At 45.7% G+C, this 27942-nt stretch overlaps 2 protein-coding genes across 2 annotated transcripts; both read right to left on the bottom strand.

Annotated features, from left to right (window-relative positions):
- Positions 1–611: 611 nt before the first annotated feature.
- Positions 612–26803, bottom strand: PEX10 (peroxisomal biogenesis factor 10). Its single transcript, XM_066606849.1, has 6 exons — positions 26619–26803; positions 19754–19834; positions 17460–17866; positions 12954–13129; positions 11039–11174; positions 612–2405 (listed from the first exon to the last, which is right to left on the bottom strand). Exons 1-6 carry the CDS (start codon positions 26728–26730, stop codon positions 2337–2339), a joined length of 981 nt encoding a protein of 326 aa, XP_066462946.1. The 5' UTR covers positions 26731–26803; the 3' UTR covers positions 612–2336.
- On the bottom strand, positions 22665–23874 carry ACTRT2 (actin related protein T2). Its single transcript, XM_066605576.1, has one exon. It carries the CDS (start codon positions 23793–23795, stop codon positions 22665–22667), a length of 1131 nt encoding a protein of 376 aa, XP_066461673.1. The 5' UTR covers positions 23796–23874.
- Positions 26804–27942: the final 1139 nt, after the last annotated feature.

A 27942-nucleotide genomic window follows, 5' to 3' on the forward strand; every position in this document is an offset into this window, starting at 1 on the left:
GTATCATTTAGTATTGTTGTATTCTATATCATTTCTACCAACTTATGACTTTCTTGCCACCTGCAGTGCTCAAGTTACCCTATATCCACAGGATAAGGGGCAACCTGCAGATTGGGGGGGCTCCAATCTTGGAATCCAAAGTGATCTCAAGATTCCATCTCTGGAAGGCCCAAAAGCATTGGCAGAAGCGTACTTGCATGCACGCCCCCATTCATTTAAATGGATCACCAGTGAAGCACGAGGCAACCTCCAACAGTGATTTTGAAGCAAATAGACTGGAGGAGCACACGCATGGGTGGCCACCACACCAAATACTTTGGGACTGGACATGGAAAAGTCTCAGGTCCGTGGGAGCCCCAGCAGTTAGAACCCCAACGATCCTGTGGATGGGGTATACTTGCTGAAATGAGAATAATCCTTTAACAGTGAAGGTGCAAAACAAAAGAGTTGAAGTCTCTTATGATCTCTAGGCTACACCAGGTCCTCTATCAAGTACTTGCACAAAGGTGGTTTACATCATTATTCCCTAGGCTCTATAAGCAGAAAGGGGTGTTTTGTTTTTTTATGAGATACTATTTATGCCTAACCTTTTTTTTTTCCTGAGGGGGGGGGGGGGGGGGGGGTTAGTGAGAGCCAATGAGTTCTGGGTAGACAGAAGTATAGATACATTGTGTACATAGGGGAAATTAGAACTCTACTATGTATATTATCACAGTAAGAATGGCTCTAGGACATCAGATGTGATCATATAGTTTAAACATCTCATGACTCGGGGGTGAGATACATAAAACAAAGTCACAGTCCCATGACAAAGCGTGCAGCAGCCAAATTATACAGTATATACACACACACTGACAGGCACCTACCGCAGAAGTGGATTCTGACTTTTCAGGAGGGTTCTTCCCAAATTTAGTGTGACTACTAAAGAACACTTTAATTGTAGATTTTGAAATTATGCCTCGTGTAAATATATTTGGCACAGAACTTAATTGCCTTAAGGGCATTAAGGGGTTAAAAAAAAATGTGTTTTTTTTAACCTTAAGAATAAGCTATTCATTTCCCCTTGTGTTCCAACAGTCATAACTTTAAATTTTTTCATCCGTGTAGCTGTAGGACAGCTTGGGTTTTACGGGACAAGTTCTAGTTTTAATAGGTAATAACTTATCAGTTTTTTACTTTGGGGCATTGGGGGGGGGGGGGGGGGGGATTTCTCCATTTTTGGGGGATTTTTACAGCATTCACAGTGTGGGATAGATATTATATTTTATAGTACGGATAGTTATGGATGTGGCGATACTAATTAATTATGTGTCGTGTTTTGTTTTGGGGTTCAATAGTTAAAGCCTTGTGTAAAGGGAAAAAGACTTCTGGAAAATAGCCCATATATGACAATCAGAGAGAAAATCTGGTCTCTGATTGATAGGGGGGGGGGGGGGGGGTGTGTGAAAACATGCGCAAAAGTTCATGTCACCGCTCCCCTGGGACAGAGGGGAGAGGCAGGAGATTCATACTAAAAAGGGACAGCTGTAAATTCAGTATTGCCGATCCCACTTCAAACTGCTGTAGCTCCTGTACTTATTTTAAAACCAAGAATTTTAGCTTTAAAAATAACACAAAGAGCATGTGGGAAGCCCGGATAGAACTGGAGCTGCAGCCGTCTGAAGTTGAACAAATTCAGTTTGTCAAAAACTGCAATGTCCTTTTCCTGGAGAACAAGCTGAGCTCGTCCTAACTGCTGGGGGGGGGGGGGGGGGTAAAGCTGGAGCTACATGGAGACTTCAAAGCACCTCCCTTATGGAGAAAAAAAAGTTGCAAGCGATTTTTCAACTAGGTTAACATTTTTGCAAAAGGCTCAGATTCACTTACATGCCCGAACCGTTCTCCAGAGGGTTGGCTTAACAAGTGCTACAATATTTGTGCAATACCAGCCATCTCTGGGGGATTACATGTAAATAGTCTGCTAAACCGTACTATGGAGTAGCCAGCAGGTGGCGATAGAGACTAGGTTACTGCAAACATCATGCAGCAGTCGATACGAGGACTACATAACGTTCTGTGAATATAACAAGCTGATCGTTTACTGCTAGAGGTTAGACTCATCACAATCCGCAAGTCTCATACAAATAGATTTAGGTTTAAATTGAAAATAAATTACGTATCTCTGATCAGTCAGTACATTATTATATCCTGTAAACCTCGGACTGTTAGTTTGGCCTGGAGTAGTTGTGCTTTCATGTAATGGGTTAGAAAAACGTAACCCTAAATGTGAGGAGCGAAGCAGCTGCTTAAGACGACGACTGGTGAAGCCCTTGAGTTGGAGCGAGCATTTAGGAAAGTCATCGGTAGTGCCGCAAGTAGACCAGCTTCTGGGGGTGGAATTTCTCCCGACATAAGGGGCATTCAGCCTGCAAAGGGAGGGGGTCACATGATTAGTACAGAATTCTGGACATAGATGGGAAAACATCCAATACTATTCAGATATACAAGAACTAAGACTGAATATACTTCACTTACTTGGTTTAACTAGAAGAAGTATTACATGGTGGGTGCGCAAACAAATGGCCAACCATACAGTGCATGGACAGGCTGGATCCACTGTTCCAGCTCAGAGAGACAACCTACCTCTACAAGTGACTACCTCTATGGTGAGATCCATGTGTCCCAACAGAGCATATAGAGGTGGGTCTGCATGGTAAGACAGCCCCTCCTACATCAGGGCTGCACAACGCGAAGGACGTAGCAGCCAAAAAGTATAAAACGGACAAACCGTTCGGGGCGGCAGACGAGGTTTTAGCGTCTCACTATGTAAGCAAAGGTAACCCATTCACCTAAATGACACATTTTCCAAGTTTTCTTACCGTTACAACCAGGTGTCCCATTAATAGCCAAAGTGCCATCTTAGGGGTAATGCCCATAGATGGATTATCGCTGCAGAAATCGCGGTCAGATACCCGCTGTGAATTCCGCAGTAATGTCAGTCCATAGCCATGCTGTGGTAGAGGATTCTCCCCTGCCCATGAGTGTAAATCAACTGCAAATTCCCACTCGCGGGGGAGAATCACAGCGGGTTCTATTCTATGCGGGAAAAAAAATTGCAGTCAATGGAAGTAGTCAGTCCCACAATACTTCCGCTGTGAGCACAATGGAGGTACCGCGAGAATCCGCATTACCGCCCAGCAGCGGCGTGTCATGTGCTGCACTGCGCACGGGCACCAGCTCACTGGGTGAGAAACTCGCGGCGGATGCAGAGGCGCGAGTATGCGGGTCTCTGGGGGGGGGGGGGGGGGGGGCGCCGGTTCTGATTCCACTGCGATATTTCGCAGCGGAATCAGACCCAGCCGTGGGCATGAGGTGTTAGTAGAAAGAGTGCATCCAGGTGCCCCCATGCTTCCAAAGAAAGTATGTTAAATTTGGGGTAGGGTTATAAAAGAAAAATGTACATGTAAAAATATTTATAAAAAAAATATACATTTACAGGACAGGTCACTTGGAGGAGATTGTCAAACATTTGACATGCAGTGTGGATTCCATATATGTAGGATGCAGATTTATCCAGATTTGCAGCACTGATATCACCTCTTCACAAGAAGGGGCGAAATCCATGTCAACTACTAGTACATGCAGCGTTTGATGTGGACAAAGCCTTAAGGCCCATTTGGGCACAACGATAAATCGCTCAAAAGATGTCGTCCAAGCGACTTTGGAGCGATCATCGTTGTGTCATTTACAGCGCAAGATCACTACTCAAGATGAGCGATCACCTCGCGCTGCCAGCGGAGGATGCAGAAGACAAGCGGGATGTCCTCGCTTGCCTTCTGCATCCAGCTGTTCCCCCACTCTGATCGCCCGGCTGTTATATAGCCGAGCGCTGGGAGCAGAGGATGCAGAAGACAAGCGGAGTGTCCCCGCTTGCCTTCAGCATCCAGATGTTTTCTGCACGGAGGGCCCGGCTGTTATACAGCCAAGCACTCCAAGCAGGGTATGGAGAACAGAGCTGGACTGCTCTGTTCTTCATACCCAGCCTGTTATCAGGGAGCGGATCCAGCTGAAACAATAGTATCAGCTGTATCCCGCTGTGAATTCCTAATAACTGATCGCTGATCTTTCAGCTTGCTGAAAGACAACAATGAGCGACAGGATAACAAAAACTGCACAATATCAGTGCAGTTAGACACAACGATTATCGCTCAAAAGACGGCTTTTGAGCAATAATCGTTGTGTCTAAACGGGCCTTTAGAATCAAACATTGCTAATTGTCCCTTTAACCCCATAATGTCAGACTACCGAGAAGCCTGCTGTCCAGTCCTTAAAGGGGTTGTCCCGCGCCGAAACGTTTTTTTTGGTTTTTTTTTTAACCCCCCCCCCCCCCCGTTCGGCGCGAGACAACCCCGATGCAGGGGTTAAAAAAACCACCCGCACAGCGCTTACCTGAATCCCGGCGGTCCGGCGTCTTCATACTCACCTGCTGAAGATGGCCGCCGGGGTCTGCTCCCTCCGTGGACCGCAGCTCTTCTGTGCGGTCCATTGCCGATTCCAGCCTCCTGATTGGCTGGAATCGGCACGTGACGGGGCGGAGCTACACGGAGCCGGCATCCTGCACGAGCGATCCCATTCATAAAAAGAAGAAGATCCGGACTGCGCAAGCGCGGCTAATTTGGCCATCGGAGGCCGAAAATTAGTCGGCACCATGGAGTCGAGGACGCCAGCAACGGAGCAGGCAAGTATAAAACTTTTTATAACTTCTGTATGGCTCATAATTAATGCACAATGTACATTACAAAGTGCATTAATATGGCCATACAGAAGTGTATAGACCCACTTGCTGCCGCGGGACAACCCCTTTAAGCGCTGACTGACAAGTAGGTCATAATTTTGACTTTTTTCATATATCTGGAGGTATTTTTGTAGGAACAGCACAAATGTGTAGGTTGTCAGGACAAACGCCATTATCAATACTTTAAGGTTTCAAATTATAGTGGTTGTTTTGCAAAAGCGAATTGTTATTAATGCTGTAAATCTTGAGCATCAGCGCCATGTCTCTTAATAGACATCAGTTTTGAGCCCCATCTTGCAGTGGGAATTTAAAGCTAACACTTTACCCCAACATTACTATTAGCCGATGTAACAGATTGGGAAGGTGTCTCGCTGCATAGTTGCCACTTTATTTTTTGACATCTCTCTATGGGCCACCCTAATCTGCACTGGAGGGGTGAGTTCTTCAATGGAAGTGGTCAAACATAGGCTGGACAGACATCTGTCTGGGATGATTTAGTGATCCTGCACTGAGCAGGGGGTTGGACCCGATGACCCTGAAGGTCCCTTCCAACTCTACCATCCTATCATATGATTCTACACAGCTTGTGGCCAAGAGTATCTGTGCTTAGAAACGTTGCATGCAACCTGTCCGCTAGTTATTTTTCACATTTTCAGGTGTACTGTCAGAATCGTATGCACAGATTTAGAGGAAATGTTATAATGTGTAATATTTCTTCACCACATGTGAATGGGTTCTATTTGGAGCACCATTTCCCCCCCCCCCCCCCTTGCCCCCACAAAATGTGGTACTTGTGTAGAACCCGGTCACTTGTGAAGCCGGTGAAGGAATGTTATAGCAGTGACAATCTGAAAGGTCTCCCTGTCACACAATATATCACTTGTAGTTCGGATTATGTAATGTATGGCTCAGAATGCCTGCTCTGTAATGGGATCTAGATTGGCTGCAGTGGTAGGAAGCTCAGAGTGAGGTGTTTGGAACATCTTAATATTTGTTCTTCCGCTAGTCAAAATGTTACCGCTGCCTCTAGGCGTTTCATAATTCATCATGATAGATCTGTTGTCTTAAAACTACTTGGTATTTAAAAAAGTGAGAAAACTGGTTCAAGGTGGTGACTGAGGCACCTTTTATTACAAAGGGGAAGCTCTTTAGATCACAAATCATAAAACAGTTGCACCATTTGGACTTAGAGGAGCAATATATCCATGCTTCTGATTTTTGGAGTATCTGCCATTGAGGGTAGATGTATATTTTTAAGTGATCTACTGGTATATACACGGCGTTGGAAGAGGAGAAAATCCCAACATGCGCTATTTTTGAGCGGGCTACACACGGGTGGCTTTCATTGAAGTCGATAGCAGCCATCTGTCCCATGGCCCTTCAGCAATCATCACTGCAGAAACGCTGTGGGAGCCGCATCATCGCCGGTGTGGTTAAATCTGTAGTGCGAATGTGCTCACAGAATTTTGTATCATATGTGATACAGTACACATTTGCATATATTTCTTAAAGGACTTTTTCTGCCTCTCTACCGCATGGTGTAACAGATATGAGACACTCCATTGCTATAACTACCTGGTTTTCAGAGCAGCCACTTGATGGGTTGCAGATTATATCGATTACATATGGGCAAGAAAAATGAAAAAAAGCATGTACAGAATGGGAGAAATTGAGCGAAGCAGCAGCACATGTGAACACGACTTGGGTATACTAATAGATCACAAACTGAACATGAGTCAACAATGTGATGCAGCAGCCGAAAAGGTAAACACAATTCTGGGATGTATTAAGAGAAGAATAGAGTCTGGATCACATGAGGTCACCATCCCCCCTCTACTCTTCCTTAGTCAGACCTCATCTGGAATACTGTGTCCAGTTCTGGGCACCACACTTTAAAAAAAAGACAGACAAACTGGAGCAAGTTCAGAGAAGAGTTACCAAGATGGTGAGCGGTCTGCAAATCATGTCCTATGAGGAACGTGTTTAGCTTGCAAAAAAAGAAGGCTGAGAGGAAACTTAATAGCTGTCTACAAATATCTGAAGGGCTGTCACAGTGCAGAAGGATAAGCCCTATTCTCATTTGTACAAGGAAAGACTAGAAGCAATGGGATGAAACTGAAAGGGAGGAGGCACAGATTAGATATTAGAAAAAAAACTTTCTGACAGTGAGGGTGATCAATGAGTGGAACAGGTTACCACGGGAGGTGGCGAGTTCTCCTTCAATGGAAATGTTCAAACAAAGGCTGGACAAATATCTGTCTGGGATGATTTAGTGAATCCTGCATTGAGCAGGGGGTTGGAACCAATCACCCTGGAGGTCCCTTCCAACTCTACCATTCTATGATTCGATGGATACACATCTGTCTGGGATGATTTAGTGATCCTGCACTGAGCATGGGGTTGGACCCGATGACCCTGGAGGTCCCTTCCAACTCTACCATTCTAGGATTCTTACATAGATTAGAAATTTTTGTTATGTTTCTGGAAGTTCATGCAGTGAAGGGTTAATTTAGGTGTGATCACATTTTTTTAACATGTGATGTTCTATTGAGGTACGATATCTGCGATTACCACACTGTTGCAACATTTTTAGTTGGACTTTAGTTTCATCTTAAAAATTTTGGCATATTTGGATACTTGACCTTAGATCATGTGATCAGGAACATGTGTTTGTTTTTTTTTTTGTCTTTTGGGTGGCGATCAATAGCTTCAGGTGTTGCGCTCTTAAATATTCTGTATTGTTTTTGATTCATTTGCTACGACTAAGGGTGCTGGACAACAGTGGAAACGCATCAGAGGGAATAGTGTCACCATTGGATGTTGTGGTCTATCATAATTTTAACGATCTTCAAAGGATTGGGGCATCCCCCTTACTCTCCATGTGACTTTAACCTGTTTCCAGAAGGTAAAGGAGCCCATGTGTGGATGCGGTGCTCTTTGAGCACCATCGTCAACAGCGGGGGATGCTGACTGTTCGAGGTCTTCCACAGATCTGGAAGTAGGTTCGGGACCTGACAGGGGAGTATGTCAAGGTGTGTAATATATTTATCAAAATATATTCTGTTCCCATATAGAACATTTTACAGGATCCTCAGGTCACGGTCCTGTTTTAGCAGGTCAGAAATACATACAGAAGGCCCCCGCAACTCCAATGACAACGGAACAGCACCTCGCTCTCATTGCGGGTGAGCAGTTTGGAAGCCCCAAACTCAGATCGGGGGAATGTAAATGCCACTGTCAAATTTTAAAAAAGGGTAAATAGTTGCAAAGAGCATAAATCGTGATCATAACTGTTGGCCACCTGGAGTCAGACAGCCGACACTAACAGTGTATGGAGTGGGATCAGCTCCCAATCCGGCTCCATACAAACCCTGAGCATCCAGGATGTATATATACACGTCCTGGGCCGTAAAGGAGTTAAATATAAAGTATACTTATGCCATAAATGTATGATAGTTTGGACAGCTCCCACCTTTAGGGCTGTCACCTATGATGAAAACGGGGGCCCCATACTGTCAGGTGGGATAGCAGTGTCCTGGCAAGAGATGAACAAACTGGTGGCTGCGCCTCTAGTCCAGCAATTAGCTACCCGGTTTAGGCTGAAAAGCTTCCACCGTCAGACTAGTGTAATTCGGCATTCTATCTAAACAAGTACTTCGATGCACACGTCCAATAACTCAGATGTGTAGCACATAAGGAGGCTGATCAGATCACACTAATTAAACCTCTCCGTCAGACATGTGATAGATCTACGATTTTGGGGGCATTAACCGTTATAAAGCGGTTTCTGCTCCCGTCCTCTTCTTTAGTGACCCATTTAAGTCAGGAATAAGATGCACATAATTATTCGGAAGCGCGTTGATCAGGGGCACAGATGGCGCGTCATTTCTTTCTCCCAGACACATCTCATAGAAATTAATTAGGCGATTACAGCACATTCTGCGTACCACACCATTCTTGATGTAACGGCATAATGCAGAAGCCAACACAGCGAGCGTGAAGTAAAGCGCTCGGCTGCGAAACATACGGCTCCCACAGCGCATCACTTCCATCCTGCAGACACATCTGTGACGTCTGACATGCTGTAAGATCAGCGTGTAGGAATAAGATGTCTTACACATGCAGCACAGACTTGGGAACAGGGAACCCGTTACTGCGACAGATACTACACAGCATCACCACAAAATAAACGCCATTACTGACGGCATCCGCATATTTAATGCTCTCTGGATATGGGATGATTGGGGACTCCTCGGGGCACTTGTGAATATTTATTTTGTCTACCCCTCCGACAAAATATGAAGGATCATTTTGCTTCTTGTCATATGATAATCCAATGATAGTCCAGGAAAAGCACTGTTTCTCATTTTTTACAGCATTTAACAAATACTAGGCCAAAATACAGAAGCAGGGTGTGAAAAATTAAGTACACCCCATGAATCAGCTGGGAGAACCACCTTTGGTAGCAGTAACCTAAAGTAATCGTTCTCTATATGACCAGTCACTCATATCGTTCTGGAGGAATTTTGGCAGCACTTGTTTTACAGAGTTCATTGAGGTTTGTGGGCATTTGTTTATGTACTCGTGACCAAGGCACTTGATGCCTAAATGTCTGCATCAACATTACATTCTAAGGGTCAATATTTTATTTGTTTTTTTTATTTGATACCCTTTATTTTCAGGGGTCATGGATTTTGCTCCCTTATGGTACCCGGACAGTGTAATAGTCCGGTGGATTTGCAGTTGGTCAGAAGATGTGAACAGGGGCGAGTTACAAGTGGTGACCACAAGGGTCTGACACTCAAATTCAGTGTAGTTTGAAAACACTCACACTCCTGTAACACCAGATGTGTACTCCAGTTAGTTTATCACTGGAATACAATGGCATTTATATTTGGAAGCTCCTGTGATTGGCTGGTAATTCAGCTCACTTTGGCCGCCATGTTTATTACTTCTCATTGCGGAGAGCCCATTACTACAACTCCCTGTAAACTGACAGTGCCACCCAATCTCTATACTGGCAGAGCTATAGAGTGAGATTTGCCACTAAAGTGGAGGACGTAGCTATACGTCCCAGCTGCAGGGTGCATCCACAAGGACTTATCTATACAAATTGTTAAGGTCCTACCACAACATTTCTGTCGGGTTGAGGCCTGGGCTCGGACTGCGCCATTGCAGATTCCTTTTCAGCCCCTATGACGTAGGTTTGCTGGTGCACTTGGGATTGTTGTCCTGCTGCATGACCCAGTTTCGGCCAAACTTTAGTTTTTGGATAAATGGCTTCACATGACTCTAGAATACTTTAATATTCAGAGCAGTTCATGGCCGACTCAATGACTACAAGGTACCCAGGTCCTATTCCTGCAAAACAAGCCCAACTCACCTCTACCACCGTGCCTGACAGTTGTTATAGGGCGTTTGTGCCGGTATGCTGCATTTCATTTTCGCCAAATGGGCCAAACATGTCCACTTTGGTCTCATCTGTCCAAAGTACATTGTTCCTGAAGCCATGTGTGGTTTGTTCTGATGCAACAGTGTTTTTTTGGAAAAAGAAGGCTTTCTTCTGGCAACCCTTCCAAACCAGCCATACTAGTTCAGTCTAATTGTACCATCATGAATTTTAACATTTGACATACTAACTGCAGCTTTTTAGAGTTTTTTGTCCTCATAGGTGACTTCTACTTGCTATCCTTTGATCGCTCCTGCAGTATAATGTAATACCACAGTATTGCATTATACTGCAATCTGACAGGCAGTCTATCAAGCCGCTCGTTTTCAACAGGCTGGTGTGGCGGTGTCATGGTCCAAGGAGCAGCTACCTGGCATGGCCTAGAACCACTGACCATCATACTACAAACCTTGATAGACGCTACAGGACCCTGTTAGCTGACCATCTGCACCCATATTTTCCTTGGCCCCTAAACTCACCAGACTGTACCCCAATTGAACATGTTTGGTATATGCTGGAAAGGGCTGCAAGACCTGCTCCCACTTATCTGCAAAATGTGCACCAACTGACAGAGGTGCTGCCCCAGGCATAGCTGGCATTGAGTATGGAAGATGTTCACCCACTTGTGGAATCTGTTCCCCGACATCTGAAATCCATGATCACCTAAGAAGCTGGACCAACCCGGCATTGAGCAGGTGTTCCTAATGGAGTTATCATTCAGTGTATGTACAGCTCCTCATTGCAAAAAGTGACTTAGCTTTGATGAGATGGGAAGTCGGCGATCCCTAAGAGGAAAGATTTCAGTGGGTTCTCACCTTGGTGTTACACCATTCAGTGATGCACTGCCAGCAGAAGAGGTGTCCACACGGGGTTGCCGTCGCGTGCCGCCTATGTTCTAAGCATAATGTGCATTTTGAAGGCCGCTGGTGCGATTTCTCATGAGGCGGTGCTCTAGAACAGAAGACGATTTTAATATCGAAGTGTCATTTGGACTTTCCCATTATGAATGCTATATAAATGACGCATCACTGAAGTTGGATTCAGACCTTACAATGCGCTGACCATGGCTCTGTAGAGATCTGGACGTTGCTGCTGTAATCTGAACACTAAAATGCAGAACATTAAGTTTGTCTGCAACAGACCCAATACAATAGTGTTATCCGATTAACCGACTGCAGCTACTGAGGTGCTCCGATTACAGAGTTGATTTTACATGGAACGATTAGTTTAGATTCCTGCGCTTATCGTTCAGTGTGTATGCATGCACCGACTGCATGACCAACGGGAAGTCTTTTACTTGTCGTTCAGTCGGTGCACACAGAAAACTAAACAGCGTATCGTTTCGTGTAAACGGGCAGTACCACTTATGAATGACTTCCATGCTTACTTTGATTAGAGGCAGGCGGGCATGATCCGACCCACTCCACCTCCAGTCAGTTAGTGATGCCCGTTCCTGTGTAAAAGCACAAGAAGGATTATGGCTGGAACAAGCCATCAGGCATCTGATGCCCAAAAGATTGGCCCGTTCAAAAGCACCCTTATGGAAAAATCTGCCACACGGTTTTCTGAACAAAAGTAGGGAATCTAAAATACCTTACGAGCCTTCCAGGATATGCCAACAGCTGAACCTTGCAAGCATCAGGTCTTCACTGCTCACAAACTATAGGCAATGACGTGATACCAATGGGACACAATGAGGGACCAACGATGAACAGACCCGTGTTAGTGATGTTTTGTCCATGCCAATATCAAGAAAAGACCTGGGACTATTGGAGACCAGCAATGTTACAAAGCTGTAGTATCAATATATTCTGTATAACTGACGGACATCCAGGGGTCACAGTTGGGCTCAGATGTTGCAGAAAATATACAATTGCCTGGAACGTGTCCCACTTTTCCAACTTACAGGCAAAGTGTTAAAAACAAAGAAAACCATCAATAATGGGATGAAGGAAGGAACTATATCACGGGTCCCCAACTCCAGTCCTCAGGGACCCCCAACAGGTCATGTTTTCAGGATATCCTTGATCTGGATTATAGTTTTCTCCAGCAGATTTCGGGGTATTTTGTAGCTTCCGAATTGTATAGTGTGCACACATCATCGAGCAGATCAGACACAAGCGATCAGTCTCATATCCAAAATGGCTCTCTGGTCAGAAACACCCAGACAGCCCCTTTTATTGTAAAGACATACAATGGGCGTGCAACAGGTTACATCAGTAACATATAGGATTCTCATTTGTCGGATCATATAGAATCCCCCCTCCTTCCTGCCCACCTTCTCTCAAGTCCAATGTATAAGCAAGTCTTTGTCTTACAAACATGTGCTTAAAACTGTAACTGAAAGTAGATATCTCTTTATTCAAGAAGATTCTGTGTGGGGGATGGGGAGGACTGGGAAAACACTCAAGCAATAACATATAACACTGTGATTTAACTCTTTCCTTATGCAGCAGAGTTCCACATTAGGCTGAAGTCACAAAACACACATAATACGTCTAGTTTAGTACAAATCGACAGACATTTTACACTGACTAATCATCATGTCTATCACATCCTATGGTAAGAACACCTGTGGCAATGTCTGAGGCACCGACAATAATTACATCACCTGTGCGACACTGAGGAAATCCTGAAAACATGACCTGTTGGGGGTCCCTGAGGACTGGAGTTAGAGAACACTGAACTATATTACGTCATGGCACAAATACGGCCGGCAGGGATTTTTACCTCTGGTAAGACATTCTTCGGTGGAGTTTAAACTTCGGCTGCGCCTCCTGCTTCTGCTGAACGCTCTGCATCTGGATGAAGACCAGCAACATGAGATGAGCCACCGACACGGCGCCGAGGAGGCTGTAGCTCTTACGCACAATCCCATCATCCCCAGGTGTCCCGCGTACACGGAGCTGCAAGAAAATACAGTCATGAACACCCGTCATATCATTATGTCTGCACCACAAAACTTCACTTCCATCACACGGCTGGGTTTCCTTGCCTGCCAAGTACCCACCCACGCCCTGTATACTATAGAGATACATGAAGTGTGGGTTCACGCAGTGCTTTCTCACTGGCAAAACGCCAAAAAAATGGACCATTTGAATAGCTTCTTTTGTTCTGTAGTTTTCAGAATGATAGGTTTGCACTTCTACTTGAAAAGGCTCAGATCGAGTGTTTAGGTGAACTTGCATAAGGCGATGGGCCCAGATGGCATCCTTCGCAGAGTTCTTAAAGAACTCCAATTAGTGATTGCCACATTTTTAACTGATTTGTTTAATCAGTCCCTTCTAGCAGGCAAATGTTGTACCCATCCATAATAAAGAGTAGTAAACAAGCTGGGAACTACAGGCCAGTTGGTCTGACATCTGTGGTAGTTAAATTAATGGAAACTTCAAAAGGAGGATATTTGGCCACTTAACCCTAAACAGTACAGCTTTACTGAGAGCAGATCAGGTTAAACTAATGAAGGTGGTGCCGCAGACATCACCTATCTGGACTTCAGTAAAGCCTCGGATACAGTTTCATATAAAAAAATAAAAATAAAAAATAAAAAAAAAAGAACTCAGATCAGTTATTGAAAATTGGACTTAATCCTTCGATAATCCAGTGGATTTGCAGTTGGTCAGAAGATCTGAACGGGGCGAGTTACGAGTGGTGACCACAAGGGTCTGTCCTGGGTCCTATTCTTTTTAGCATGTTTATAAGTGACATAGGAGAAGGTTTAACAGGTGAGGTTTGTCTGTTGGCACAAAGGTGCACCGGACGGTAGATCTTCCTGATGGTGTCTGGAACATGGAGAAAGATTTGGCCTCATTTGATAAATAGTCAAAACAATGGAAACTGCAGTCTAAGGTTTCCAAATGTAAAATAATGCACTTAGGGAGAAGAAATACTCAGACTATCATTTTGGGATATCCAGGACTTCAGAAGAGAAGGATTTAGGGGTTCTGATTTTTAACAGCCTCAAAAATGGGTCCACAGTGTAGTGAGATGGCTAAGACAGAGTACGATGCTATGCTGCATAGTGAGAGGTATAACCAGTAGAAAGAGGGAGATTGTGATCCCACTGTATAGAGCTCTGGTGAGACATCTGGAATACTGTGTTCAGTTCTAGAGACCTCACCTATAGAAAGACATTGATAAAATACAACAAGTCCAGAGACGGCTGGGAAACCCGAAGAACAAAAAAAAAAAAAAATGATCAGGGAAGACTTAAAGAACTTAAAGGGGTTGTCCCGCGCCGAAACGGGTTTTTTTTTTTTTTTTAAACCCCCCCCCCCCCCCCCCGTTCGGCGCGAGACAACCCCGATGCAGGGGTTAAAAAAACCACCCGCACAGCGCTTACCTGAATCCCGGCGGTCCGGCGTCTTCATACTCACCTGCTGAAGATGGCCGCCGGGATCCTCTGTCTCCATGGACCGCAGGGCTTCTGTGCGGTCCATTGCCGATTCCAGCCTCCTGATTGTCTGGAATCGGCACGTGACGGGGCGGAGCTACACGGAGCCCCATTCAGAAAAGAAGAAGACCCGGACTGCGCAAGCGCGGCTAATTTGGCCATCGGAGGGCGAAAATTAGTCGGCACCATGGAGACGAGGACGCCAGCAACGGAGCAGGTAAGTATAAAATTTTTTATAACTTCTGTATGGCTCATAATTAATGCACAATGTACATTACAAAGTGCATTATTATGGCCATGCAGAAGTGTATAGACCCACCTGCTGCCTCGGGACAACCCCTTTAATTTGTATAGCCTGGAAGAAAGAAGGATGTATATATATTTTAGAGCAGGGGAAAAGGGAGAGGCAACATGATGGAAACCTTTATATATGTTATAAGAGGAGAAAAGGGAGAAGGAGGACATGATGAAAACCTTTATGCATGTTACAGGAGGAGAGAAGGAAGAGGGGGACATGATGGAAACCTTTATATATGCTACAGGAGGAGAGAAGGGAGAGGGGGACATGATGGAAACCTTTATATATGTTACAGGAGGAGAGAAGGGAGAGGGGTGACATGATGGAAACCTTTATATATGTTACAGGAGGAGAGAAGGGAGAGGGGTGACATGATGGAAACCTTTATATATGTTACAGGAGGAGAGAAAAATGAGGGGGATATGATGGAAAACCTTATATATGTTACAGTAGGAAAGAAAAGAGAAGAGGGACATGATGAAAACCTTTATATATGTTACAGAAGGAAAGAAGGGAGAGTGGAGGACATGATGGAAACCTTTATATATGCTACAGGAGGAGAGAAGGGAGAGGAGACATGATGGAAACCTTTATATATGCTACAGGAGGAGAGAAGGAAGAGGCGACATGATGGAAACCTTTATATATGTTACAGGAGGAGAGAAGGGAGAGGGGGACATGATGGAAACCATACACACACACATTATAATATATATATATATATATATATATATATATATATTACAGGCGGGAAGAAGGATGAGGAGAGACATGATGGAAACCTTTATATATGTTACAGGAGGAGAGAAGGGAGAGGGGGGGGACATGCTGGAAACCTTTATATATGTTACAGGAGGAGAGAAGGGAGAGGAGGCATGATAGAAAACTTTATATATGTTACAGAAGGAGAGAAGGATGAGGAGAGACATGATGGAAACCTTTATATATGTTACATGAGGAGAGAAGGGAGACACGATGGATACATATGTTAGAGGAGGAGAGGGGGGGGGGGGGCATGATGGAAACATATTTTACAGAGGGAGAGAATGCTTGGTACTGAACGGTTATCTCTACCAATATCCTGCCCAATGTGCAGTGGCATCTCTGCATGTCAATGTCAGATCTGGTGGGAGGTTATGTCTGGACAAGCCACTTAAAGGGGTTGTCCCGCGCCGAAACGTTTTTTTTTTTTTTTTCAATAGCCCCCCCCGTTCGTCGCGAGACAAACCCGATGCAGGGGTTTAAAAAAAAAAAAAAAAAAACGGATAGTACTTACCCGAATCCCCGCGCTCCGGTGACTTCTTACTTACCTTGCGAAGATGGCCGCCGGGATCTTCACCCACGGTGGACCGCAGGTCTTCTCCCATGGTGCACCGTGGGCTCTGTGCGTTCCATTGCCGATTCCAGCCTCTTGATTGGCTGGAATCGGCACACGTGACGGGGCGGAGCTACGAGGAGCAGCTCTCCGGCACGAGCGGCCCCATTCAGAAGGGAGAAGACCGGACTGCGCAAGCGCGTCTAATCGGGCGATTAGACGCTGAAATTAGACGGCACCATGGAGACGGGGACGCTAGCAACGGAGCAGGTAAGTGAATAACTTCTGTATGGCCAATATTTAATGCACGATGTATATTACAAAGTGCATTAAGATGGCCGTACAGAAGTGCTGAACCCCACTTGCTTTCGCGGGACAACCCCTTTAAGGAAACACTGGCAATCTCAAGACCACAGAATAGAAGAACTACAATTATGAACAAACAAAACACACACTTCATACTTTCGGTCTAAAGCTCGGTGTACATCTGATGCGTTTTCCACTTTTCTAAGACAAAAAAAAGGTTTGGTACCGTGTTAGCCAGTAGAGCAATGTGTGATTATTCTCAGTAAGAGAAACCAAGTCATCTTGTAGATATGATACCTTTTAGTGGTCAACAAAAATACATGTTATAGCGAGCTTTCGGATCTTCTGAGGAAAGATGGATAGAAGATCCGAAACCTGGCTGTAACATCATGTATTAAAAAGGTATCATCTCTACAAGATTATTTGGTTTCTCTCACTGAGAACAATCACACATTCCACCTTTCTGTTCCATCACAGAACTAGAGATACAAAAATAATGGCATGCAAGATCTGTCATGACGGACCCCAATGGTATGGGAGTGGGAAGTCTGCAGCTTCTGGCCAAATGGAACAGTCGTATGATGAAACCCAACAGCGCCGAATAGATTCCATTGACCAATTGGGTCTGTTCAGTTTCCGTCTGGCCGGGAATTTACTAGACAAAAGCAGCTCGGCATGCAACACTATTTCGTTCCGTCTTGAAGACTTTCAGAAATGAAGTTCTGAAAGGAACTTCTGACATGAAGGTCAACGAGCCCTTAGTTTATTTCAATGGGGTGCTGCATATCCCATGGCAAACCAGAGGAGAAGGCATGTTGAATCCAACATGCCAATCTTCATCAACATCTGCCATCAGAGGACAGTAGGGAAGGACTATAACCTCAATCTTTACATACATAAACCAATGAAGAATGAGAAGCTTACATAGGTGATACCGGTTATCCTTTTGGCAATATGGTAGAACGTTCCGCTCATGTAGAATACGGCCAGATGAAACCTTCTGAGGAAAGTAATGCTCTGTCGGAATATATACACGGCCTTCACCAATGTCTTTTTCTGCTGGTCGGAGAGGACTGCTATCTTTCTGTGGATCCATTTCCACATCATTGAGTGGTGACGGGACGCAGGAAACAAGTTGCTGTGTGGCACCCTTATCCCATCGGTCTCTAGCTGCAGCTCATGCTCCAGGCGCACCAGCTCCTTATCCAGCAGGTAGGGGAATAAGGTGTGACAGCAGATGAGTAAAGTGCGCTGCAGCAGGGATGGCACCTTCCGCCTCGAGGAATCCACTTGCACAATATTAACATACTCCTCGCCGAGGGTTTGGTAACCTTAAAAATAAGCACACAGACACTAAGATAACATTCCTTAACAGTGGACCTCTTGCAAGAAATCAATGCAAAGAAGGGTAGAGAAATTACTTGTATGATTTTATGCACTACTTTCCGGTAAATGGGTATACCCACCTTAGACATTTATGGGATAATTACAGGCTATGGCATAAAGGTGGCTCTGTTCTTGTAATACACAATAACAAACTAAAAAAAAGTTTGGCTGCCTGCTGCCACCACTAGGGGGAGCCAAATACATACAGTTTCTTAGGTAGAAAGCTCCCTCTAGACCAGCGGTTCACAAACTTTTTCAGCCATGGAGCCCTTTTTGAAGCAAAAATTTTTCGTGGAGCCCACCCAAGAAAGGTTTAGTTCTATGTTCTATGAGGCATATTACACACACTATGTATACGAAAGTATGAATAAGAAATATATTAATAAAGGAAACAATAGGAAAAAAAAAAAAACTGGAGACAATATTTACATCTACAAAATGATATAACTAGTTAAGATAGCGGTCCCACTAGTAAGAGGCTCCCCCACTGCGGTCCCACTAGTAAGAGGCTCCCCCACTGCGGTCCCACTAGTAAGAGGCTTCCCTATGCGCTATGCTCTTCAGATACAAGGAGAGGAAGGGGTTAAGTTACTTACTACACACAGCCTTCCCTGTCTCTGCTGCATGGGAGCTCATAGGCGAACAGGACGTCATCACTTCTCTCCCAGCTGAGAGAATAGGGACGGCTGTGGGCTGCCTTGGCGTCTTGGGCCCAGGGTGGTCGCCCCAATTATAATCCACCACTGGTCCCCGCTCTACTCACTCCTTTAGTGGTGTCCGGACAGCCCGTACTGAGGAAATAAACGTCCAAGACCTGCGGTCGGCATAGCTATGCCGATTACATGGTGGGAGCCGGCTCATGCGATCCACGCTGATATGCCAACCACAGGTCTTGGACGTTCATTTCCTCAGTACAGGCTGTCCGGACACCACTAAAGGAGTGAGTAGAGCGGGGACCTAGACCCTCCGTCGGAGACCCTGAATCGCTCACGGAGCCCCAAGGAGCACACTTTGGGAAACCCTGCTCTAATGGCAGCTCTAGGGCTCTGTGGGGAATTTGGAGATCAATATCAGAGAAACCGATTGCTGACCGTTTTAGAGCAAAGGATCTTCCCAATCTGAAAACACTCAGAAATCACATTTAATGATATGTTAAGTTTGTATAAATGGAAACAAACTCAAAAACGTTTCTTGCGCAACATCAAAAACGTTTTCCCCATCAGGTGATCAGTATGAGCCCCTCTTGTACCCAACAAGGATGGGACTCTAACAATGCAGCAGCCACGTAAAGAGGAATGGGAACCAACGTTTCCCCAGGAGGAAGCCAGTAATGCAACACCTGATAGACTGCAGGCTGGGCACAATCGCCGTAGACCCTAGTAGAATGCAATGGGCCATACCATAATTTGGAGGAGCTACTTGTTCAATGTAGACCAATAATGCAAGCTGCTCACTCAAATGGCATTATTAATCTGCACTGAACACGTAGCGCCTCCGAAGACAAACAAAACTTTACTCCTCCATAGCAGTGTGACGTTTCAGCCGCAGGTTGGCCTTTGTTGAGCTTGACAAAGGCTCATCTGTGGCCGAAACGTCACACTGCTATGGAGGAATAAAGTTTTGTTTGTTTTAATATTGAGTTTTGTACCTGATGCCGCCACGGGCTTTTGTTTTTCCATCGATGTGAGCCCCTTTGTCACTCACACATCGGGCCTGTAGTAAAGTTCCTGTTACACACATTGCAGAGTATAAAGCGCCGGTCTTAACATGTTTCCCTCATAGGGCAGAAAAACTACCAAGTGTGCCACTTATCTAAGAGCATTACAACTTACCTGAAAACGTAGTCAGCGTGTAGTACGCCAGGTCACACAAGAGCTCCAGCTCTTTCCTCCACTGCAGCCATTTTTTAGCACCTTGGGAAAAAAAAAAAAAAAAAAAAGTTATTCTACCCCTCCGTCTCACTCACAAAAACCTAATCAAACAGGCTATTTTATATGGGCCCGATTCTTGGCCTGATGTAAACGAACACTTGTCCACATGTAGATGCCCGAAAATAAGACCTACCCCAAAAACAAGCCCTAGCATGATTTTTAAATAGTGTCTATGCAGCTATGCATGTAAAAAAAATATTTGGGAGCAAAAAAAATTAATATAAGACCCTGTCTTATTTTGGGGAAATACGGTAATTTACATGTATGGATTTTACAATATTTATATGCAACATACAGAACGTGCTTCGGCTTTTCATTTCCACAATATACCCCCAAAAATCTGTGTATGTGAAGGGGATTTACGAAACCTTCATTTACGCTAGTCGGCCTATTTATTAGAGTCCCCGCTCCTTTTCACAGTTGGATGTTCATTATAAAGAAAATAACCCTGAAGCATTAAATCGTAAATTTCCATGGATCATTTTCAGTGAGAATTCACATTAGATGAGAAAATCCAGGGATTTGGGCGATTTTGAACAAGGGCTGGTCAAGGAGGCCGGACTTTCATAAGCTTGTGGGGCTTTCTCGTGCAACAGTGTCGTAGAGTATACTTGGAATGATGCGATAGAAGAAAAACATCCAATGAAAGGAGATGCAGCTGCCACAAAATGCAAGTGTTTTACTATCTCACAGCTGCTGGGATCACATCTACACTGCTCAGTTCTGCTGTATAGTGTCCTCCATTCTGCTACAGCTTTTTGTGTAGTATATGACAGAAGTAGATCCGGCTTCCCGATCACCATGTACGCAGTGTGCTGGAGATATCACCGCTGATTGCCTACACTCACCAGCTGAGGGGAAATGAGAAATTAGAGCTGGAATTTGCACAGGGAAAAAAAATAGCTAAAAATGTTCGATGTAAGTCATATAATAGTCAGAAAGTGTTATTCCGAATATACATACGGCAGCGTATTTCAGAGAGTCATCTTAGGGTTTAGGGGTACCTCAACACGTGACATTGTCAGCCGTGGTAAAGCCGTATGTGTCACATGCAGATTTTCTACTGCTCATTAGAAAAATGGGAGTAATTCAAAGTGAAAATCCACAGCATAAATGGACATCATGGATCCAATATCTGCACTGCGGTCAATGTACAGCATGGATTTTTTTTTAACCCCTTCCTGCTCCAGGACGTAAGCGTACGTCATGTAGCGTCAGGGTATGTGTGAAGAGAGGTCGCGGGGCGACCTCTCTTCATACAGCGCGAGCGTCAGCTGTTTATTACAGCTGACACCCGCTATCGGCCGTTCAGATGATCGCGGCTATTAACCCTTTAAATGCCGCTGTCAATTCTGTCAACTATGTTTGGGGGTCCCATACAGCCCCCCCGCGGTGAGATCGGGGGAGCTGTGCAGGTGTCATGGCAGCCGAGGGGCCTTCTGAAAGGACCCAGGTCTGCCTATCAAGCCATCCCCGTGGGGGGTGGGGTGTCGCTTGATAGACTGCCTGTCAAATAGCAGTATGACGTAACATTGCGTCATTCTGCAGGAGCGATCAAAGCATCGCTGGTTGTAATCCCCCAGGGGGACTTTTAAGTAAAGTGTAAAAAAAAAAACAAAAAAAACCCACAATAAAGTTTTATTAATTGTAAAAAAAAAAGTTACAAAAGTTTAAGTCACCCCCCTTTTGCCATATCGATTATTAAATATATATATATATATTTGGCATCGCGGCGTCTGTAAAAGCCTGATCTATCAAAGTAGCGGATTATTTTTCCCGCAGTGAACATCGTCCGAAAAAAAAAAAAAAAAAAAAAAGAACGCCAAAAACTCACTTTTTTAGTTACCCTGTCGCCCAGAAAAAAAACGCAATAAAAAGCGATCAAAAAGTCGTATGTATACCGAGTTGGTACTATCGGAAATTACCGGATATCCCGCAAAAAATGAGCCCTCGCTCAACTACGTCGACAGAAAGATAGAAAAGTTATTGCGCGCACAAAATGACGTCAGAAAATAATTGAAAAAAATTGAATGTCTGGAAAAAAAAAAAAAAAAACTGTATAAAAAAAAAAAAAAAAAACCATATACAGGTTTGGTATTGTAGTAATCGTACTGACCCACAGAATAAATATATAATGTCGCTTTTCTTGCAATTTGTGCCTCGTAGAAACAAGACGCACCGAAAGATGGCGGAATGTGTGTTTTTTTCCATTTTACTCCACTTAGAATTTTTTTTAAGTTTTCCAGTACATTATATGGTGCAGTAAATGGCATAATTTAAAAATACAAGATGTGCCGCAAAAAACAAGCCCTCATACAGCGAAGTCGATGGATAAATTAGTTACGATTCTTTTGAAGATGGGAGGAGAAAACGAAAGTGGAAAAAAGAAAAAAGGGCCGCGTCATTAAGGGGTTAAACACAGTAAAAAAAAAAGGTAAAATCTTAAAATCTTATCCACTCTGCTGCTACTGTAATGCACTATGGACTTTCCACATGCGAATCCGCAGCAGAAAAAAAAAAAAGGTAGTGTTTACGCTCCATGTGAAATGTACCCTAATGAGTTTCCTTAAAAGTTGCCTTCTAGACATTAGCAGTATTTGGGGTTGCCCCACTGATCAGCAAGTTATCCCAGATCCTGTGAATAGGGGATGACTTGCACTTGTGGTATAGCCCTTAAAACGGATTTTCCAGTCCCATGTATATAAATTGATAAATGCCTTCAAAAGTCAACCAAAAAAAAAAACAAAAAAAAAAACCACACACACAAACAATTTTGACCTCCTTTTGGTTTATTCTATGCCCTGAACTATTCCTAAAGGTATTTTCTATGCAACACATTTGGGCCAACATCCTTATAGTCACTTTTGGGGATGAGCAGATCTCTGAAGGCGGATATGCTGGAGATGATGGAAGCCCCCACCCATACGGAGTACTTCCTCTTCTCTGGCAGGTTGACGTTTACTTTGACTCCACTTGGCACCAGACGTTCCATCTCCTTTAAGAGCCTCTCATCTAGTCCAGGAAACAAGGTTGTACCGCCGGACAAGACGATATTGCTGTAGAGATCTCGGCGAATGTCAATGGGACACTTCATGACACTCTTGTGGAGCAGTTCATGAATGCCGGGTGCCTCCATGCCAATATTAGCTGGCGCAAAAAGGATCTCAGGGGCACGGAAACGTTGGCTACCAAGCTTCACAGTGTTCCCATCCGGAAGACTGTAAGCCCTTGTTACTTCTGTCGTGGATCTCATCAGGTTCTCCATCGGTTCGGGTTGTACAAAGCAAAGATGTTCCTTGATGTCTCGGGCTATTTCTCGCTCGGCACTGCTTACGAAAGAGTAGCCGTTCTCCATAAGAAAGCCCATGAGGCATTCAGTGATGTCCCTTCCAGCAACGTCAAGTCTTGCCACGGCATGGGGCATAATGTAACCTTCGTAGACTGGCACCATATGGGTGACTCCTTCTCCGCTATTCACAAACATCCCGGTGGTAGTACCCGAAGAGTAAAGTGTCAGGACACCTTGTGACGCAACGAACATCCCCGGGACATCAAAGCTCTCAAACATTATTTCTGCCATCTTCTCCCGGTTCTGGATGGGATTTAAGGGGACCTCCGTTAACAAGACCGGATGCGCACTGGCTTGCAGGCAAAGTTCCTGATCGTACGTGTGAGTCCATATTTTTTCAATGTCATCCCAAGATGTTATTACGCCACGTTCTATAGGATACGTCAGAGTGAGGACCCCTCTTCTTGACTGGGCGTCTTCTCCGACATAAAAGTCCTTCTGGCGTATTCCAAGTAAAGATGTGTTCTGGCGCATTCTGATATGGGACCGGCCCACAACGGAAGAAAAAACGGATTTGGGGAGCGCATCACCGGAAACGCCAGCCTTACATAGTCCTGACCCATTGTCAAATATTACAACTGGGGAGTCCATCATTCGGGTAGATGTTTTGCCTGGTGACTATCTCGGGAGCCGGTTTAGGAAGATGTTCAGTAGACGATGGCTCCTGATGTTGATGGTTCCGGAAGGTTTAAGAGCCGGTCTGAACACACCAGAAGAGACTGATGCCTACTGTGACATCACAATGACAATATATCCAGGTGGCATTTACATTGCCCTCAACACTGTCAGTGCCAACGGTCGGTTATCAGTTCTTCATATATTTCCATAAAATTCGGGAAAAAAAAAAAAACACTGCCCCCAGCATTTACTAGAAGAGTCATATATGATGAGAGAGGGGAGACAAAAAAGGATACCGGGTGACTTGCTGATTAGTGAGGGTCTCACCGTTGAAGCCCTACCGATCCTAACAGGGGGGCTCGTTTTCCCTTCCTCCAACCCCAATGGTAAGGAGACTGAATAAAGCGACGGCTGCTCCATTCATGTTCATTCGGACTGAGATAGAGTGCAAGCACTTGGCTGTTACTGTCAGCCCCATTGAACTGACCAGAGCAGTGGCCGTACAAACCATAGCATGTGAGTCTGAAGGGAGACAATGTCCATCTAGTTCAGCCTGTGTCAACCTCCTTGTTGATCCAGAGGAAGGCAAAAAAAACAAACAAACAATGAGGCAGAAGCCAATCAGCCCATTCAAGGGGGAAAAAAAAAAAAAATTCTTCCCGACTTCATAAGTCAGAATAATCCCTGGATCAACGTTTGAACGTTCCTACCTGACTCCCAAGACCGGGCCATGTGCGGCCATAGCTCCACGCATTCTGATGTCCCTGCGGGTGGGAGAAGCATGGCCACAGTGACGAAAAAAGGGAGGGGGGGGGGGATTGGGACTTTCCTTCTCAAGATCGGCAGGGATCTCAGCAGCGAGACCCTCACTGAGCAGAATTATATAGCCTATCCTATGAACAGGTGATTAGTGTGTCTTGGTTGAACCCTTTAAAAGGGGTTTTACCACTAAAGACAATTAAGTGTGAGATGGCTGGGGGTCCGACCACTGGGAACCAACAATCCCAAAACCACCCGAATGTCCAAGGTGAACAGAACAGGGGTGCACATGGTCAACCAATGCACCAATGACTTCTATGGGACAGAGGGGGACCCATGCACTCGGCAATCTCCTTCTGTCCCAAAGAAGTGACTAGAGGAGAAGTTACACATGTGCCCCACTACTCCATTCATATTGGTATAGGTCATCAATGGCTGACCTGCTGCTCAGGACCCCTGTGATCAGCGGATCTAAGACCCTGCACTCACTGCAGCGGGGCTGGATGTCTGCAATGGGCTCCGAGTATTGCACTTCTGGCTCGGACCCCACAACATCCAGCCCGCTGCAGCAAGGGTGGGGGGCTGAAATCGGCTGATCGCAGGGGTCCTGGGCAGCAGATCATCTATTGCTGACAGCTCACCAATAGAAGCCCCGTGTGGCAGGTTTACGGGATGTAACCCCTCTGGTGCCGTGGCGCCCAAAAACTATGTAAACCCCCTTTGTGATGAGCCTATTCTTTGCCTTATGGTTCGGATCAGCCAATCAAGACAGGGATTATGGTGAGGATGTGATCGTTCAGTCCTTAGCATAGTACACCGCATTACTTATATAGTGCATTCTACTAAGCCAATGACAGCAGCCTATTAGAACCTGCGGGAGGCGGAGCCTCATGGGCTGAGTTAGACCGGCTGCACACCACCGGATCGCATTCACAATCCCGCAGCGGTGTCCGACCCTGTGCCCGGCCGGTGACCCCGCGTACCCGTCTTCTCCGTGTGGTCTGGGCGGCTCGCCATCGGACATGTGCAGTACAGATTTCCCGCACCGCCGCCAGGCGATGATGTGGAATCCGCGACCTGTCCGCAGTGTTACTTGTGAACAGGCTGCAGGTCCGACGGCAAGTGGAGAAAAAAAAAAAAAACGATTTCCGCTTGTGGGCAGGAAAAAGCGCTTTTCCATTGCTCACTATGGGCGGTATTTGCTGCAGAGGCGGACGCCAGCCCCGATTCCGCAATGCGAATCTGCCCGTGGGCGTTGGGCCTTACATGGCAGACATCAGGCTTCCAGCTGCTGGCGGAGCCCATTGGTACCTTGTAGTCACACTGCAGGGTGCAAACAGTTGGCAGATGCCTCTCCCGCTGCAGTTGCTGATTGTGGCATGTAAGGGGTTAAGCTGCCAGGATCTGCAGTGTCTCTGCCGCTGGCTGTTAGAGCAGGAGCCCCGCTGTCAGTCAGCAGAGCCACCGCCATACAAGAAGGTGTGCGCAGGTAGCCCTTAGGGAGGTCAGTAAGAAGGCGTACTGCAGTCACTAAGGGGTTAATGGCTGCTCCTGGTGGGTCAGGGGACACGGCATCTGCTACGGTTTACAGCTGTGAGCTTGCGGACCGCCGCGCAATTGTACTGCGTCCTCACAGCGGTTTATATCCCCCGCGCCGGCACAAGTACAATGGCGTCCAGGTGCGCACGCACAGAGAACGACAGCTTCTGTCACCCGCGGCAAAATACAGCCGGCTGCGTTCACGCCTGCACGCGGGTATTACGCAATTCCGACGCGCTAATGTGAGAACCGCAGAATGCATGCAAATGGCCACCCGCGAGTTACGGCGTAATACACGGTAAGGATACGCCTGGCCTTGTACAGGCGCCCCAGCGCTCACCCCGCGCATCTCTGCACCCATAGCAAACAACATGCCCTGGAGCCGACTGCAGAGGGCGCCACCTACCAGCAGTGCAGCAATATAATCATGCTGTACTGTGACACTGAGCAGCACGGGGTGGGACATGCTGGGACTTGTAGTGCACACATCGGCACACTCACCCGAGAAGGCCTGGAAGGTCTCATGTGCGCGACCCCGCAGGCAGCCCTGAAACTGCTCGTCCTTCTGGCAGCTGCGGATGAGTTCGGGCTGGTTGGCTGCAGGAAAGGCCATAAGTGCGGCGCGTCCCTCATCAGCCGCCACTGACGTCACCACATCACGTGACGAGCGCTGTCACATGACCGGGAGGAGGCGGAGCTGATGCGAGAACACTGCGGTGGGCGGTGGTTATACGCGGAGAGGGTCAAGAACTGGGTGTTACGTGCGGGCGCCCCTCAGAGGGGAGCTGTATGACCGCTGAGCAGTTGGACCTCAGGTCTATAGTGAAAGTCGCGCGTGCGCACTAATTCAATGACGGCTGCGAGGAGCATAGTAACAACTTCCTCCGCACTTCTGCCACAAACACCAATCAGGTTGCTGGAATTGTGAAAACAACCAATCAGGTTGCTGGACGCCAACCCAAACAACCAATCAGGTTGTGATTGTGGCAGAAGTGCGGAGGAAGTTGTTAATATGCCTCCCGGGAGAGTTCGCCCAATCGGCAATGTCCGGTGTCATTGAAAGGAATGGAGCGAATGTTCGACCTTCGCTCTGTTCATGCAGGGTAGTCGGGGCCCAGTGGTCGGAGCCACACGATCTTAACCCCTTACTGACCGCACATATGCCTTTTTACGGATTGGCGTTATTCTCTGGCTGAGCGTCACAGTTAACATAATACACTGCTATACTGAAGTATATCAGTGTATTATACCACGGGGGGAGAGGAATAAAAAAGTGCAAAAAAATAATACATTTAAAAAAGTCAAAACACCATCTTTCCCCCATTACTATGTAAAAAAAATATCATAAATTTGATATCGTCACGTTTGTAATGACCCACAGAAAAAGCACATTATTTACGTGTGCAAAAAGTACACACAAATATACCTCCTCAACCTCGTTCATGTACAAATACACTGCGGCGTCTGAGTACGCCCTTAGGCCCAATGTCCACGGGCGAATCTGATTTGCGGATCCTCAAATCTAGCCACCCATAAGGTAGCATGGGCGTCCGCACATGAATGAAAGCATGCGGATTTGTTTTGCAAACTCTCTCCAATACAGTGCGTGTCCCGCACAGACGGCTTCCATTGAAGTCAATATAAGCCGTCTGATCCGCAGTCTATGGGAAGTGCGCCAATACACACTCAATGCCTGCGCAATACGTTGGGAAAAAGAACACATCTGGATTAAACAGCCTTTAACCCTTTCCAATCCAATTTGTATCCTGGTTTCCCTAGGGGGCTTACTCTTTTTCTGCTGTTATACCACGGCGCTATCTGCTGG

The sequence above is a fragment of the Eleutherodactylus coqui genome, chromosome 6, assembly GCF_035609145.1.
Source record: "Eleutherodactylus coqui strain aEleCoq1 chromosome 6, aEleCoq1.hap1, whole genome shotgun sequence".
Taxonomy (NCBI): domain Eukaryota; kingdom Metazoa; phylum Chordata; class Amphibia; order Anura; family Eleutherodactylidae; genus Eleutherodactylus; species Eleutherodactylus coqui.

What these genes read in the sequence shown, in the direction of transcription:
- ACTRT2 (XM_066605576.1), bottom strand. Translation starts at nt 23,795, where the DNA reads ATGATGGACTCCCCAGTTGTAATATTTGACAATGGGTCAGGACTATGT.
- PEX10 (XM_066606849.1), bottom strand. Translation starts at nt 26,730, where the DNA reads ATGGCCTTTCCTGCAGCCAACCAGCCCGAACTCATCCGCAGCTGCCAG. An exon ending in GACCTTCCAGGCCTTCTCGG is followed by an intron (nt 19,835 to 26,618) that starts GTGAGTGTGCCG and finishes TTTTTTCCCAAG; the next exon opens with GTGCTAAAAAATGGCTGCAG. An exon ending in CTGAATGGTGTAACACCAAG is followed by an intron (nt 2,406 to 11,038) that starts GTGAGAACCCAC and finishes CTCCCTTTGCAG; the next exon opens with GCTGAATGCCCCTTATGTCG.